Consider the following 15,705-nt stretch of genomic DNA (forward strand, 5'->3'; position numbering starts at 1 on the left):
TTTGCAGCCTTCAAAAGAGCAGTTTTTTTGTTTTTTGTTTTTTGCATGAATGTACTCTTTTCACATTTCTAGGTTTGGGATGTAGAAATAAACTATAGCCATGAATGGGAGACCACAGCAAATATTTTTATTTATGCACTTTTTTAATCGAAAAACAATTAAATAAATAAATGGGTATTGTTACAAAAAATATAATGTAAATTATGCTTAATGTAAAATACAAATGTTAGGTTTAATTTAGCTAGATATACTTTGCTAAATTACGGTGAAAATATGTCATCACAGTCTGTGAAAAGGATCCTTGCTGTGTGGGAGAGCTTACCAGAGACTTGGCAATCCACAGGGGCGGGCTCACAGGCTAGTGCGGTGGACAGCTCAAAGAACACGCTGTGGGTTACATGGGTACTCGTGCCCAGTTCTTCTTGACTAAACTTCAGGGAGGGTGTGACGGCATTTTGATCACACACAAAATTAATGATGAAGGTGTTTTCAGTGCCTAGAGCAGAGGAAACTGTTTTAAAGTGATGTACCATAACCATTATAAAAGGATAGTTCACATAAAAATGACAATTCTGTCCTCTTTTACTCTCCCCCATGATGTTCCAAACCTGTATGACTGTCTTTCTTCCGTGGAACACAAAATAAGATATTTTTAAGAATCTCCAAACTGCTCTTTACCATACAAGAAAAGCATATTGTGACCAGGGGCTGTCAAGCTCCAAAAAGGACAAAAAAGTTTTTGTTTGACAAACAGACCCAAACTGTACATGCAAATATGCATGGCGCATCAAGGCGTGTCATGCCAGCTTTGATGTCTAAGCATAAACTAATTAAAATTGAGAGCTACTTCAGAGGACAAGATTTTTAGTTAATAACTTAAATTTAGCACGAGAGTTGTATGGACTACGGATAGATCGCACAAAAATGACTATTTTCTCATCATTCATTCTCATTGACATTTACCCAGTTATGAAGTGTATGACTTACTTTCTTCTGCTGAACACAAACAAAGATGAATGGTGGCAGAAACTCAAAAAAGCACATAAATGCAGCATTAAAGTAATCCAATAAGACTCCAGTGGTTAAATCTATGTCTTCATAAGTGATAAGTGCAGGTGAGAAACAGATAAATATTTAAGTCCTTTTTTTATTTTTTTTTATAATTCTCTATTTCACTTCCACAATCTTCTTTTTTTGTTTATTCTTCTTGTGCATCGCCAACTATAGGAGAATCTATAGTAAAAAGAGACTTAAATATTGATCTGTTTCTCACCCACACCTATCATATCACTTGTGAAGACATGGATATAACCACTGGAGTCTTATGGATTAATTTTATGCTGCCTTTATGTGCTTTTTGGAGCTTCAAAGTTATGGCAACCATTCACTTGCACTAAATGGACCAACAGAGCTGTTTTCTAAAATTTTTGTTTGTGTTCAGCAGAAGAAAGAAAGTCGTAAACATCTGGGATGGCATGAGGGTGAGTAAATGATGAGTGAGTTTTCATTTTTGGGTTAACTATCCCTTTAATGGTGTTTTTTTTTTTTTTTTTGGTCTTTACTGTTTTTATTGAAAGCCTCTGGTCACAATATGCCCTTATTGTACAGATCCACGTTCCATGGTAAGTAATATGGGATTGGAACGACATGAGGGTGCGTATATGATGACAGAATTTTCTAAGCTATTGACTGCAGTATTTTTATCTGAACGCAAATTATTTCTAAAAATTAAGCAAAAATGGTATTCAATGGATTTTGCTAACAAGCATCTTTGCCCTCGTAACACACCTGTCGGTATATCCACTGCTCCTTTGTATGTTAGAGTAAGAGAGCCATCTGTTGAGAACTGGAGAGAGCGTTCCACTCCGACCTGACTCACAGGTTTACCATTTTCCAGCTCACAGCCGGTCATAGCTTTCCCATCAACACTTCCACAGTCTTTTACAGCATCACAAATATTCACCTACAGCAGACAGGAAGGTTTTGTGACTTTCAGTTTCATGTTTAGGTTTCAGTACGACGCAATACAAAAATTTGAAAAGGAGGTGAAAAGAAACTGAGAAGGAAATTTAGAGCATTTGAAAGATCTGAAAGAAGTGTTTCATACGACAAAGTCTTTTCCATGAGCACTGACGCGGTATCCCTTTTCAGAGGCCAGTGGCTTCAGGTTGAATTCGAAGCCGGTACTGGGATGTTTCACTGTGCAGGTCTGTCCGTTAAAAGGTAATTCAAATAAGTAAAATGAGAAACAAAATCTTGTTAATAAATGTACAGAGTAGTCACATAAGCAAACATAAAATACAAAAATGCAATGCCAAACTAAAGCTTGACCTGGTTGGTGTCTACAACAGTTGAGATGGCACAGGCTGCTTCTGTGTCCCAAACAAATTCGATGATACATTTATGCTTCCCCAAAAAGCGAGGGCCAGATGGCTATAGGTAAAAGAAAAGGGATAACAAGCCAAAAATGACTATACATTTCATTACGAAAACATTTCCTTTACTCTGAAGAAATAATGCAAACATAGAAATTGCTTTATTGCTTTTGCAGTAGCATACTGTTGTAACATACCAAGTAAGAGCTAATATGCTATTTTATCCACAGTTTTACAGTGGTATCATGCAGTTATAAATAAGAGTACTACATTATATGTTAAATCACATCCAAGTAAGTTAATAATGCCTTATTGTAAGAAAACAATTGGATGAGCCACGTTTGATAGTCAAAAATAGCAAATATACACACACCTGTTAACACACATAATTTGAACTTTATACTAAATGCTGCAAGTTGTAATAACCAACAAACACTCTTCAGTTAGACTATAGAACTATATTACTTAGCAGAATAATTGTTTTGTTGTGATTACTGTTATTGATTTATTGAAAGTGCATTTATCACATTGCTGTTGCCCCTCATTACTGGAGCATTGTTGCTTTACTAAAAAAATGTATAAGATCAAGATTGCCCCTCACCCCTGTCCTTGCGGAGCATACAAAGTGGATGCGTGTTGCGTATGTGGTCATCTCTCCATCTGCTTCACACACCGACCCACCTGTGTACTCCAACATGAGCTGTCCCTCCTCCTCTATTACTGGGGCTTTCTTCGCAATGCCCAAGTTACTAACCTCCACCTTCTCAGACAGTCCTTCCTGCTCAAGTAACACACACGCATTTATGGTGGAGACCATCCATTGATTTCTACTGTTCTTAAATAAAGTCAGTTAATGGAATAACTGGCTTAGAAACATGCTAACATCAAACATTATTGGAATCAATTGCGTTTCAGGTCTCCCGTGTGAGGAGCGTTATTTGAGTTGCTAATTATAATGCATTGTAAAAGCATTATAAATCCATTATAATGCATTTGTAGTGCCTCGTAATACACTTTATTATACATGATTTCTCATAAATAATTATAACCTCATATACAGTATATACTGTATGTATATATACACAGTTGTGCTCAAACGTTTGCCTACCCTTTGGAGAATTTGTCTTGGCAAAATGCCTCCTGGTCATTCAAAGTCTTTGGTCATCTTGCATGAACCGCAAGTTTGAGATCTCCCCACACAGTGGCTCGATGATATTAAGGTCAGGAGACTGTGAAGGCCACTCCAGAACCTTCACCTTTTTCTGCTGTAACCACTGGAGGGTCAACTTGGCCTTGTGCTTAGGGTCATTGTCATGCTGGATAGTCCAAGAGCGTCCCATGCGCAGCTTTCGTGCAGAAGAATGCAAATTGTCTGCCAGTAATTTCTGATAACATGCTGCATTCATCTTGCCATCAATTTTCACAAGATTCCCCGTGCCTGTAGAGCTCACACACCCCAAAAATCAGTGAACCACCACCATGCTTCACAGTGGGGATGGCTTTCTTTTCACTATAGGCCTTGTTGACCCCTCTCCAAACATAGCGCTTATGGTTGCGACCATAATGCTCTATTTTGGTCTCGTCACTCCAAATTACAGTGTGCCATAAGCTGTGAGGCATGTCAAGGTGTTGTTGGGCATATTATAACCGGGCTTTTTGTGGCATTGGTGCAGTAAAGGCTTCTTTCTGGCAACTCGACCATGCAGCTAATTTTTGTTCAAGTATCGTCGTATTGTGCTCCTTGAAACAACCACACCGTCTTTTTCCAGAGCAGCCTGTATTTCTCCTGAGGTTACCTGTGGGCTTTTCTTTGTATCCTGAACAATTCTTCTGGCAGTTGTGGCTGAAATCTTTCTTGGTCTACCTGACCTTGGTTTGGTATCAAGAGATCCCTTGAATTTTCCACTTCTTAATAAGTGATTGAACAGTACTGACTGGCATTTTCATGGCTTTGGATATCTTTTTATATCCTTTTCCATCTTTATAAAGTTCCATTACCTTGTTAAGCAGGTCTTTTGACAGTTCTTTTCTGCTCCCCATGGCTTAGTATCTAGCCTGCTCAGTGCATCCATGTGAGAGCTAACAAACTCATTGACTATTTATACACAGACACTAATGGCAATTTAAAAAGCCACAGGTGTGGGAAATTAACCTTTAATTGCCATTTAAACCTGTGTGTGTCACCCTGTGTGTCTGTAACAAGGCCAAACATTCAAGGGTATGTAAACTTTTGATCAGGGCCATTTGGGTGATTTCTGTTATCATTATGATTTAAAAAGGAGCCAAAAAAACTACGTGATAATAAATGGCTTCATATGATCACTATCCTTAAATAAAAGACATGATGCATGATCACTCATATTTTCAAATCAATGCCAAAATTTCACAATTTCTGCCAGGGTATGCAAACATTTGAGAACAACTGTGTGTGTGTGTGTGTGTGTATATATATATATATATATATATATATATATATATATATATATATCTCTTAGGTATGCTTTAAGTAACGTGACAAAAACAATGTCTTATAAACATCAATAAAATATTTGGTAACACTTTACAATAAGGTTCCATTCATTAACATTAGCTAATGCATTAAGTATCATGAACAAACAGTAAACAATATATATATATTTTACAGCATTGATTAACCTTTGTTAATGTTAGTAAATAAAAATAGAATTGTTCACTGTTAGTTCATGGTGCATGAACTAATGTTAACTAATACAACTAATGTTAACAAATGGAACCTTATTGTAAAATGTTACCAATAGTTTTTAGTGGTTATAAGACATTACAAGTCAAGTTGGTAAAATGCTTTTTAAATCTTTTCTAATATTTGCAAGATTTATTATATTTTTTCATTAGCCTATGGCAGATGTTCCACCTAAATAACAACCTGTTGGGCAAAATTGGGAATTTTATTAATCTCTCAAAATTTACATAGTGAATATTTTTTTCATTGTTTTCTATGCATTTTTAAATAACTTTCATTCTATAAACTATACTTATGTATTGTCTGTTAAAAGTTTATGTTATGGCTATTTATAAGAAGACATTGCTTGCATTCTTGCATTCAAACACAGCTGATGGAGAGCAATTCCAAATGCAGAAATCTCGAGACATGTTTTACTAAATTTCAAACTATGTTTAATGTGACACAGTGACCTACAAACGCTGGGTTTATGAAGCGACGCAACCATAGCGCTCTAAAAGCATCTGTATGATGCATGTGTACATTGACGAGTCCTTAGAAAAGCCTGTATAATAAATATATCTATGACAGATTGACAAATTCAACTGCATTATGTTCAATAATATGGAAATAAATATGTTCCCTTCTAAAGCTACTTTTTTGTCTTTTCACTGCTTTGCTCGTCTGCCACAATAATGTGATGCACTTTAATTATCTGAAAGATATATTTTCATAATATACAGTATATTTATAATTATTTCAATATAACAATTTTTTTATCATTATATAGAATTACTGTTATTTAAGGGGCTTTCTCAGCAAATATTTATATATGCGATTAATTAATCGCCATATCGTGTAATTAATTTGATTAAAAATTGCAATCGATTGACAGCCCCAATATATGTGGGATTACATGAAGAGACAGAAGCAACTGAGACAGCCTAAATAGATAGAAGCATTGTGGCAAGTTCTCCAAGAAGCTTGGAACATCTTATCTGCCAACAAACAAGGAACGTTGTTGTTCAGGTGTAGCTAGGAGAATTAGTGCTGTTTTGTGGCAAAGGTTCACACCAAATATTGATTTTGATTTTTTTTTTTTTTATGTTTACTGGACTTTGTATGATGTTAATTGATAAATGCAACATTTTTTACAAGTGCCTAAAACTTGCACAGAATTGTATATATTACATTACAACTTCTGCGGATAAAATTGGATGCCGATTGTATCATCACGCATTATACTCTTTAAGGTGTAACTATGAGCAGGTTAAGTATTATAACTTATAAGGTATTATAACAAATACAATTATTTATGAGAAGTTGATGTTATTGAGACATTATAAATGCATAATCCTCGTGCGACCCCAAATCCTTCTGCGTGGACTGTGTTTTGTCTTCCCTATACGCTACGCATAATTAAATTTAATTTTAATCGACTGATCTCAGTTCAGGACACAGAGTCATGTGATAAAACAACATGGCGGAGATATCAGCGGAGTTTGTCTTTAGGAGAAACGCCAACAAAACAACATCTGGTAAGAAACCTAATTATGTTTTTACATTGAAACCTGTTTGAGTCAAAAGTTTAGAGTCTCTAGTTTCATCTCAAATGCCATTTTATACAATTTGAGCGAAATGGCACGCTGTTAAACACAATGACCACTGACGTGTTTTTTTCCCTTAGAAATCCTATATTAACTGTGCATTATCACATTGAGAATCAATGGGTACATTCAAAAGCTGAAAAATGTTGCTTTCAGAAGGCTTTATATGGCGTTATGATGAAAATAAGCTGCATTTCAAACTGTTCTGAGAGGTGTGCAGACATACAGCACACTGGAGGTTAAGTCATTCACTAAAAAGGGAGCAAGGAAGCAAGGGAGCATCCTATAGCCTTCCTATGCAGCCAAGTGCATTCACTCCTAACATCATGTCAAAAGTTCAGTTTCAGGCTGTAGATGATGTTTGCAACTCTCAACATGGTTGGCAGACATGGTTCAATGGTAATCAGTACAGATTCAGAATTTATAATTTATAATTGTATTTTATTAAAACATGGTTGGCAGTGATTGGATGATGCTGGCCATTACTTGAATCAGAATTAATTATGCTAATTTCTGATTGGTTAAATGCTTCAGCACTGGCTATCAATTGTTCGTTTTACAGTGCAAAGAGAGAACATTGAGATTTTGTTGATGAAGTAGAAAAATACATTGTAACAAAAGTACAATCAGATACAATAATTTTTATTTGTATATAATTATTATATTATATATTTTTTAAAAGCTAATTTTTATTTGTATATAATTAGTATATAATACGTATATATTGTATTTTTTATTTGTGCTTTGGAATTGGAAAATGCACACAGCAGTCACGCTTGGGTCTCAGGAGGTTAAAATGCATTTATAATGCCTTTATAATGCATTATAAATATGGGCTTCATAGAAAGTCTTACCAAAGTGTGCTACAAATCGGTCACTTATTCAGTTAGGATGCTGCCTTAAGGGCCGTTCACACCGAATGTGTTTTTATGTCCGTCTGTGTTTTTTCCATTGTTTTTCTATGCGAATATACACTATACGGACATATTTGACCATGTCACCGCATCTCCATGTTCTTTCAGATTCTCAAGCAGGAGTGCTTTTTTTTTTTTTAGTTGTCGTATCAGGTTAAAATGAATGTCAGCTTTTAAAAGCATGTCTCAAGATGTGTTCTGCTTAATTTTTTTCTGGTCTGAAAAGTCCCTTAGAAGGAAGGTCACCAGGTTTTTGAACAGAGCTACACACACTTATTTAAACACCACAGAGCTTGTCTCATGGCTTCTGAAAAAGAAGCATGTATTGAGAGTCTAGGGGGGCAAAAATGCTTGTTATTTCTCAGCCAAAACGTGTTGACGATGTCTTTGCATGCTGTCAATGCATACTGATGTCACTGTGTAATATGGCTGGGTATTGATACAGATTTCCCAATTCGATTTGATTCTGATTTCAATTCGATATCGACTCATGTGGGTATATTTCAGTTATAATATCCATTTTGCTTACCAGTACATATGAAAAAAATTATCTCCCAGCTAATGCTGTGAAGTATACAGAGGACCTTCTAACTAGCTACATTACAGAAATGTTCATTTTACAAATTATATTTTATTTGTTTTTTTTTTCATTTTCATCACATTTTAGCTTTAAAAAAAGTACAAATCCATGTATCCCATCAATAAATATGATATGGTATTGTTTATATTATATTTTGTTACATGTTTACGGTGTTGTTTAACGCATCACTTTCACTATTTACAAGTATTTATATTGGTTTGTAGACCGCGTGCTTAAAATTGATACTGTCTCTTTAAGAAAACCGGCAGTTCTGTAAAAAGCGTCTGTAAATGAGCGCATATGAACGAGAGAGGACTCGAATGGGGTCTTTTACTCATCCGTATTATTCGTAATTAGAATTCAATGTTTATGTTTTGTTGTTTTTGATTAACAATTAATTATTAACGACAGAATAGGTATTAAAACACTTTTCAATGACAAATGGATTGCGTGGATCTTGATTTTTGGACACACAATACACGGTCAAATCAATCCTTAAATCTCAACAGGCAGTAAAGATGCTAAACTTTTTCACCACCTGGCTACTCAACCACTGGTGAGTGAAATCTGAACATTTACCAGCAGTGGCTCATAACATTTTTAGTTGCATAGTGGGAAATGTGGTCTAATATTGTAGAGAGATTTACTTGCCTTGTAGAGAGCTGTCCATATAGAAAAATGACTGAACTTGGGAATTAGTTATTGATATCAAGATAGTTCAAATGAAGATTGTGATGCATGGGAAAATCCATATTTTTAAGCAGTCCTACTGTGTAAAGTCGTAAAGTCAGAATTTCATTTCCTGTCTCACTGCTTTAGTTCATGTTGCTGTTTTCTTGTTAAATACCAGCAAATGTCATTATCATACTTTTCCATTGTGCTTTAAACGATACCGAATAGGTGTGTGTGAGTACAGCCAGTGAACTGACCTTGTCAGTCTCAAATTTCATCTCACAGACTGAAGCTCGCCGGTCACAGCCAGGCACGGGTTTGAGTGGCCGGCACACATTTATGTAGTACTTCTTGGGGCTGCTGGGGTCAGAGGTCTGCATGGACTGCCAGTTCCGGCCACCATTATATATAGACAAACTACAGAGGAGGGAGAAACATGGGATTTAGTATAATGTCCTTTACAGAGTGAGAAAGTAAAACAACGGTAATTGTATAAAATGATTACCATAGTCATATGTATAACATAGCATTTACATGGTACTCCAAAGTACTTCAAAGAATACCATGGTAGTATCATGGTACCATGCCAAAAAAAGGCACCATAACCAGAATATACAGTGCAGCCTTGCAAGAATTGCAAAAATTCACTAGGACATTTGTGTCTTTTGAGAAAGGCAAGCTAACCTGGACAGGTCATACTGTTGCAGAGTCTTGGGATCCGTCACGACACATTCATGTGGTCTCTCTGGACAGGCGTAGGATGTGTACCACTTGAAGTTGTAAGTGTGCTCGTCCTCATCCTACAGGAAGAAAGTTTATAAATGAAAGACATTTTTGGTTTAAATTCAAGACTTAAAGGGACAGTTCACCTGAAAATAAAATTTCTGTCATCATTTACTCTTTTATTTACACGATTTACCCTCATGTTCATCCAATCCCATATGACTTTCTTCCGTGGAACTCAAAACGAGATGTTAGGCAGTATGTAAGTATGAAAGTGAATAGTGACTGAGGCTAACATTTTATCTCTCTTTTTGCGTTTCACAGATGAAAGAAAGTCATACAGGTTTGAAACTGAAAGAATTTAAAGGGATAGTTCACCCAAAAATTTTTATTGTCTCATTATTTACTCATTTATCCCAGGTGTGTATGACTTTCTTTCTTCATAAGAACACATTTGAAGAAAAATAGAAAAATAGCTCAGCTCAGTAGGCCCTTAAAGTGAATGTTGATCCGATTTTTGAAGCTCCAAAAATCACAGACAGTCAGTATAAACGTAATTCGAGACGACTCCAGATGTTGAATTAATATCTTCTAAAGCAACACGCTCACTTTTGGTGTGAAAAAGATAAATATTTAAGTACTTTTTTTTTAACTACTAAATCATGCTTCTGGTCAGAAGCAGTACGCTCGTGTGACATAATCACATTGGCATTTGAAACACACGAGAACTGATGCATGTGCGTCACAGCCGGAAGAGCAGCGCTGTTTCAAGTGAGTAGGAGGAATGCTGTATAGAAGTTTCATTGGTTTTGATTTAGATGTGTTTTTATCTGTTCCTTTACTCACAATGGTACATTTGTGTGCTTCTCCTGGATGTCTCAACCGAGAGGAGAACGTGAGATTAGCATGGCAATGGTAATACGTCACACGAGAGACCGTGTGATCTCCACCCTCTCGTGAAGCTTACCGGAAGCGATGATTTAGAGATAAAAATTACTTAAATATTTATCTTTTTCGCTTTAGAAAACATTAATTTAACAACTGGAGTAGTACTGATGACGTTTATGCTGACTGTGATGTTTGGAGCTTCAAAAATTGGATCACCATTCGCTTGCATTTTAAGGACCTACTGAGTGGAGTATTTTTCTAATTTTCTTCAAATGTGTTCTGGTGAAGAAAGTAAGACTCCAGTGATTAAATCCATACCTTCTGAAGCGATATGATAGGTGTGGGTGAGAAACATCAATATTGAAATCCTTTTTTAATGTAAATCTACACTTTCACTTTCACATTCAGCAACCTACTGGTTGGGGATGCTCAAAGGGGGAGATTTATAGTAAAAAAGGACTTAAATATTGATTTGTTTCTCACCCACACCTATTATATTGCTTCTGAAGATATGGATTTAACCACTGGAGTCCTACAGATTACTTTTATGCTGCCTTTTTGTCCTTTTTGGACCTTCTGAGTTCTGGTCACCATTCAATTTTATTTTGAGGACCAACAGAGCTGAGATATTCTTCTAAAAATCTTCATTTGTGTTCTGCAGAAGAAAGAACTTGTCCCACTAAAAAAAAAAAAAAACTTTAAGCACCAGAAGTTAAAGTTCACAGTTCACCCAAAAATGCTGTTGCAAACCCAGATGACTTTCTTTCTTCTATGGAACCCACCGGAACATGTTAGACAGAATGATAGCCTCCATCTCCATTAACTTTCAGTGTATGGGAAAAAGATGTAATGGAAGAGAAAGATGACTGAGGCTAACATTCTGCCTAACATAAACTTTTGTGTTCAACAGATGAAACAACGTCATACGGTTTTGGAATAAAATAGGGGTGAGTAAATAATGACAGAATTTTCATTTTTGGGTGTACTTTCCCTTTAAAAAATGTTATAACGTCGCAAAGAATTTTACACTGTGACCAAACCAGGCTCAACAGGATAAAGTGACAAGCAATAAATACTATACTTATTTTATATACTTTTATATGCTTTTTGAGCTTCAAAGTTTTGGACCCTGTTGACTTCCATTGTATGGACCTACAGAGCTGGGATATTCTCCTTAAAACCTTCATTTGTGTTCAGCAGAAGAAAGAAAGTCATATACATCTGGGATGGCATTAGGGTGAGTAAATGATGAGAGAATTTTCATTTTTGCGAGAACTATTCCTTTAACTAGTGGTCTCAGACTTTTGGACGGCACTGTGGGATTCTGTCGTGTTGCACTTTTAACTTGTTGCATTGCGCCTGGTTAAGACAAGTGTTAAATATAGAGAGTAAACTTGCCTCTGGTGAACTTGACAGGCCCCTGCAGTCTCTGGACACTTTGCGGCATTAATGTTGCCACATACATTAATGAAGTAATCATAATTTCCACTGGACAAGTTATAGTAGCCTCCGTTAGGTTTCCGTAAGGGGGACAGATCAAATGAAACCCCTGAAAAGAAATGGGAAAACTGTGAGGAAGCTCTTAAAAAACCCCAACTATGACTAAAGTTCACATATGATGAACTCTAACTTGCAAATCACTATAGACTTGAAAAGACTTGAGGATGTTGATGGCAGATCATTAGATGGCTTGATCTTAAAACAGTTATTTTAACATTTTTATTTCATTATTAGTTAATTTATTATTTATTTAAAACAGAAACCATAGAGCATGCCATAATACCCTGTTGCTGCTATTCATTATGGGGTCCTAAGTCATTTTGCATGCCTAATATCACAGCAACTTCAGTAAAGGGGTCATGACATACAAAATCAAATTGTCTTTGATCTTTTGACATATAAGAGGCCACTGTACTATAAAAAAAATACTATAAGTTTCAGAACTAAAAACATTCTCCTCGCTGCAAAAACAGCATTTATTGAAACCAAGCTGCCAAAACGACTCGTTGTCTAAAACCGAGCGTTTCTGACAGGGTATGAATGTGGGTGGAAAATGATCATGTTTTACAAAACTATTACTGTTTTTTGGCCAAAAAAACTTTACAAATATTATGTGAACCTCAAGGAACATATTAAAATAATTTAAAAAAGGTATGTCGTGACCCCTTTAAGTAGTCATGCAGTAGACACATTTAACCAAAGCATCTAACTGGACACTTATTACAGATTCAGTTCCCCTATCAAATGCCTTGCTCATGTCCACAATGTTGATATATCATAGATCACCTCTTGTGAGGTTCGAACCCACAACCTTTCGGTTAAAAGCCTAGATCTTAAACAACTAGGCCACAACACCCCCCAAAATTAATGCTTGATAATCCATAGATCTGTACCTGCTTGAGAGTCTTCAACCTTGCAGTCGTCCCCTTCAGTTTTGGAGAGGACACATGCAAAAGCGGTGAGCCATTCAAACTCATATATGCAGCCGTCACTGGACGTGCTCCTCAAGATCGGAGCGCTCTCAATGTCTCCAGGCTTACACTTTAGAGTGATGATGGTCTGAACCTTCATCTTCCCCCGGCATACCTCTCCATCTGTGTATATGAGTCGGATGTCATCACCTTCAGATGCTTTTTGTGGAGAAGAGAGGAATTTTCCCAAACTCATTGTTTTTTCATTTGCTAGGGGAGGAGAATTTGGGTTAGTCCCGAATAAAATACAACTGAAAAATATATAATGTGGGGACCAAAAGTCTGAAAATTCTTCTATTTTGCATTTGTCTTGTTTGATAAAATATTTTTATAAGAACAACAATTTGAGTGAATTGAAATTAACATGAATTTCAAGAATGTTTGTCCTATTTTCCAGTAAAATCATCTAAACATTCTTAAAACAAGATCCAATAATTTGAGAAGCAAAACAGCATAAACTATTAAGACCTGTTTCCAGAAAACGTATCTATAAGTTTATTTCTCCAACCTCATTGGCAATAGTTTTTTCATGCTCTAACAAAAACATAACTAAATCAGGTTAGATTTATACTTAAAACAACTGTTTGACAATGTGGTAAATACCTGAAATCTTAAAAAAAAAAAAACTTTGTAATGTTAATTAAATTGAGCTTAATCTTGTTTTAAGGATGTTTCTATATGTTACTGTACAACAAGACAGAAATACTGAAATACTTTGTTTCAGTTTATTTCCAGGTTTAAACTAGATTTTAAATATCAGATTTTTAAAGAAAGATTTATATGTCTAGGTGAAAATCTTAAGTGATGCACTGACCCACTGCACATACTGCTGCATCCTCCGGGCAAGAGCTGGCTGTCCCCTTCTGGATAATTTTATGACAAACGTTGATGTAAATTCTCTTCTTATCAGACTCTTTTGCCTTGGCGTCCACAGCCTCCCAGTTTTGAGATCCATTAGATTCTGAGAAACAAGCACAATTAGTCACTTAAAGTGGTGATAGATTCACTTTTTGGGGATACTCTAGAAGAAGAACTGCAGATTTTTTGTGTTTCTTTTCATCATGGAAGAATTTATTTGATTTGATCGGATTTATGTTTATTATGTGAAACGGCAATAGCTGAAATATATAATGTGGAATTTAGAACATAAAGGACAAGAAACCAAAAATATTTGTAGTAAGAGACTACTAGGTTATGAGTTATTTGGAACTATTAAACCTTACAACAAAAATGTGATATGTAGAACTTAAAAAATATTCAATTTCATCTATATTATAATTAAGTTATTTATAAAAAAAAAGAGTGGATAAATCATGTAGGCCTACATGGAAGTACTTGCAAGTATGGAGAAATTCAAAGTAGAGGTAAACACAAATATGGTAATTTCAAGTAAAATTATATAATATACATATATATATATATATATATATATATATATATATATATACACACACACACACACACACACACACACACACACTTGAAGACATCAAGTAACAAGTTACAAACACCTCAGCCAAATACATTTAAACTCAGTTTTTCACAATTCCTGACATTTAATCGTAGAAACATTCCCTGTCTTAGGTCAGTTAGGATCACTACTTTATTTTAAGAACGTGAAATGTCAGAATAATAGTAGAAAGAATTATTTATTTCATCTTTTATTTCTTTCATCACATTCCCAGTGGGTCAGAAGTCTACATATAATTTGTTAGTATTTGGTAGCATTGCCTTTAAATTGTTTAACTTGGGTCAAACGTTTTGGGTAGCCTTCCACAAGCTTCTCACAATAAATTGCTGGAATTTTGGCCCATTCCTCCAGACAGAACTGGTGTAACTGAGTCAGGTTTTCTAGGCCTCCTTGCTCGCACACGCTTTTTCAGTTCTGCCAACAAATGTTCTATCGGACTAAGGTCAGGGCTTTATGATGACCACTCCAATACCTTGACTTTGTTGTCCTTAAGCCATTTTGCCACAACTTTGGAGGTATGCTTGGAGTCATTGTCCATTTGGAAGACCCACATAATTTTCCTTCCAAATGATGCTATCTATTTTGTGAAGCACCCACACAACATGATGCTGCCACCCCCATGCTTCACGGTTGGGATGGTGTTCTTCGGCTTGCAAGCATCACCCTTTTTCCTCCAAACATAACGATGGTCATTATGGACAAACAGTACAATTTTTGTTTCATCAGACCAGAGGACATTTCTCCAAAAAATAAGATCTTTGTCCCCATGTGCACTTGCAAACTGTAAAGTTTGGCTTTTTTATGGTGGTATTGAGCAATGGCTTCTTCCTTGCTGAGCAGCCTTTCAGGTTATGTCGATATAGGACTTGTTTTACTGTGGATATAGATACTTGTCTATCTGTTTCCTCCAGCATCTTCACAAGGTCCTTTGCTGTTGTTCTGGGATTGATTTGCACTTTTCGCACTAAACTACATTCATCTCTAGGAGACAGAATGCGTCTCCTTCCTGAGTGGTATGATGGCTGCGTGGTCCACTGGTGTTTATACTGGCATACTATTGTTTGTACAAATGAACATGGTACCTTTAGGCGTTTGAAAATTGAAAAAAGGATGAACCAGACTTGTGGAGGTCCACAATTTTTGTTTTCTGAGGTCTTGGCTGATTTCTTTTGATTTTCCCATGATGTCAAGCAAAGAGGCACTGAGTTTGAAGGTAGGCCTTAAAATACATCCACAGGTACACCTCCACTTCAGTACAGCTCCTATCAGAAGCTAATTGGCTAATTGTCTAAAGGCTTGACATCAT

The 15,705-nt window shown here is 35.9% G+C and overlaps 1 protein-coding gene across 1 annotated transcript in view; it reads right to left on the reverse strand.

Annotated features, from left to right (window-relative positions):
- LOC127415590 (cation-independent mannose-6-phosphate receptor-like) overlaps positions 1–15,705 on the reverse strand; it is a 68,353-nt gene that overhangs the window by 31,138 nt on the left and 21,510 nt on the right. Inside the window, exons 11-20 of the mRNA XM_051654360.1 lie at positions 13,743–13,889; positions 12,851–13,138; positions 11,852–12,006; positions 9,531–9,646; positions 9,104–9,263; positions 2,977–3,153; positions 2,332–2,433; positions 2,108–2,209; positions 1,789–1,963; positions 323–496 (exon numbers count right to left, since the gene is read on the reverse strand). Coding sequence (XP_051510320.1) covers positions 323–496; positions 1,789–1,963; positions 2,108–2,209; positions 2,332–2,433; positions 2,977–3,153; positions 9,104–9,263; positions 9,531–9,646; positions 11,852–12,006; positions 12,851–13,138; positions 13,743–13,889 — 1,596 coding nt within the window. The remainder of the gene's footprint in view (positions 1–322; positions 497–1,788; positions 1,964–2,107; positions 2,210–2,331; positions 2,434–2,976; positions 3,154–9,103; positions 9,264–9,530; positions 9,647–11,851; positions 12,007–12,850; positions 13,139–13,742; positions 13,890–15,705) is intronic.

Source organism: Myxocyprinus asiaticus, chromosome 25 (assembly GCF_019703515.2).
Source record: "Myxocyprinus asiaticus isolate MX2 ecotype Aquarium Trade chromosome 25, UBuf_Myxa_2, whole genome shotgun sequence".
NCBI classification, from domain to species: Eukaryota; Metazoa; Chordata; class Actinopteri; order Cypriniformes; family Catostomidae; genus Myxocyprinus; species Myxocyprinus asiaticus.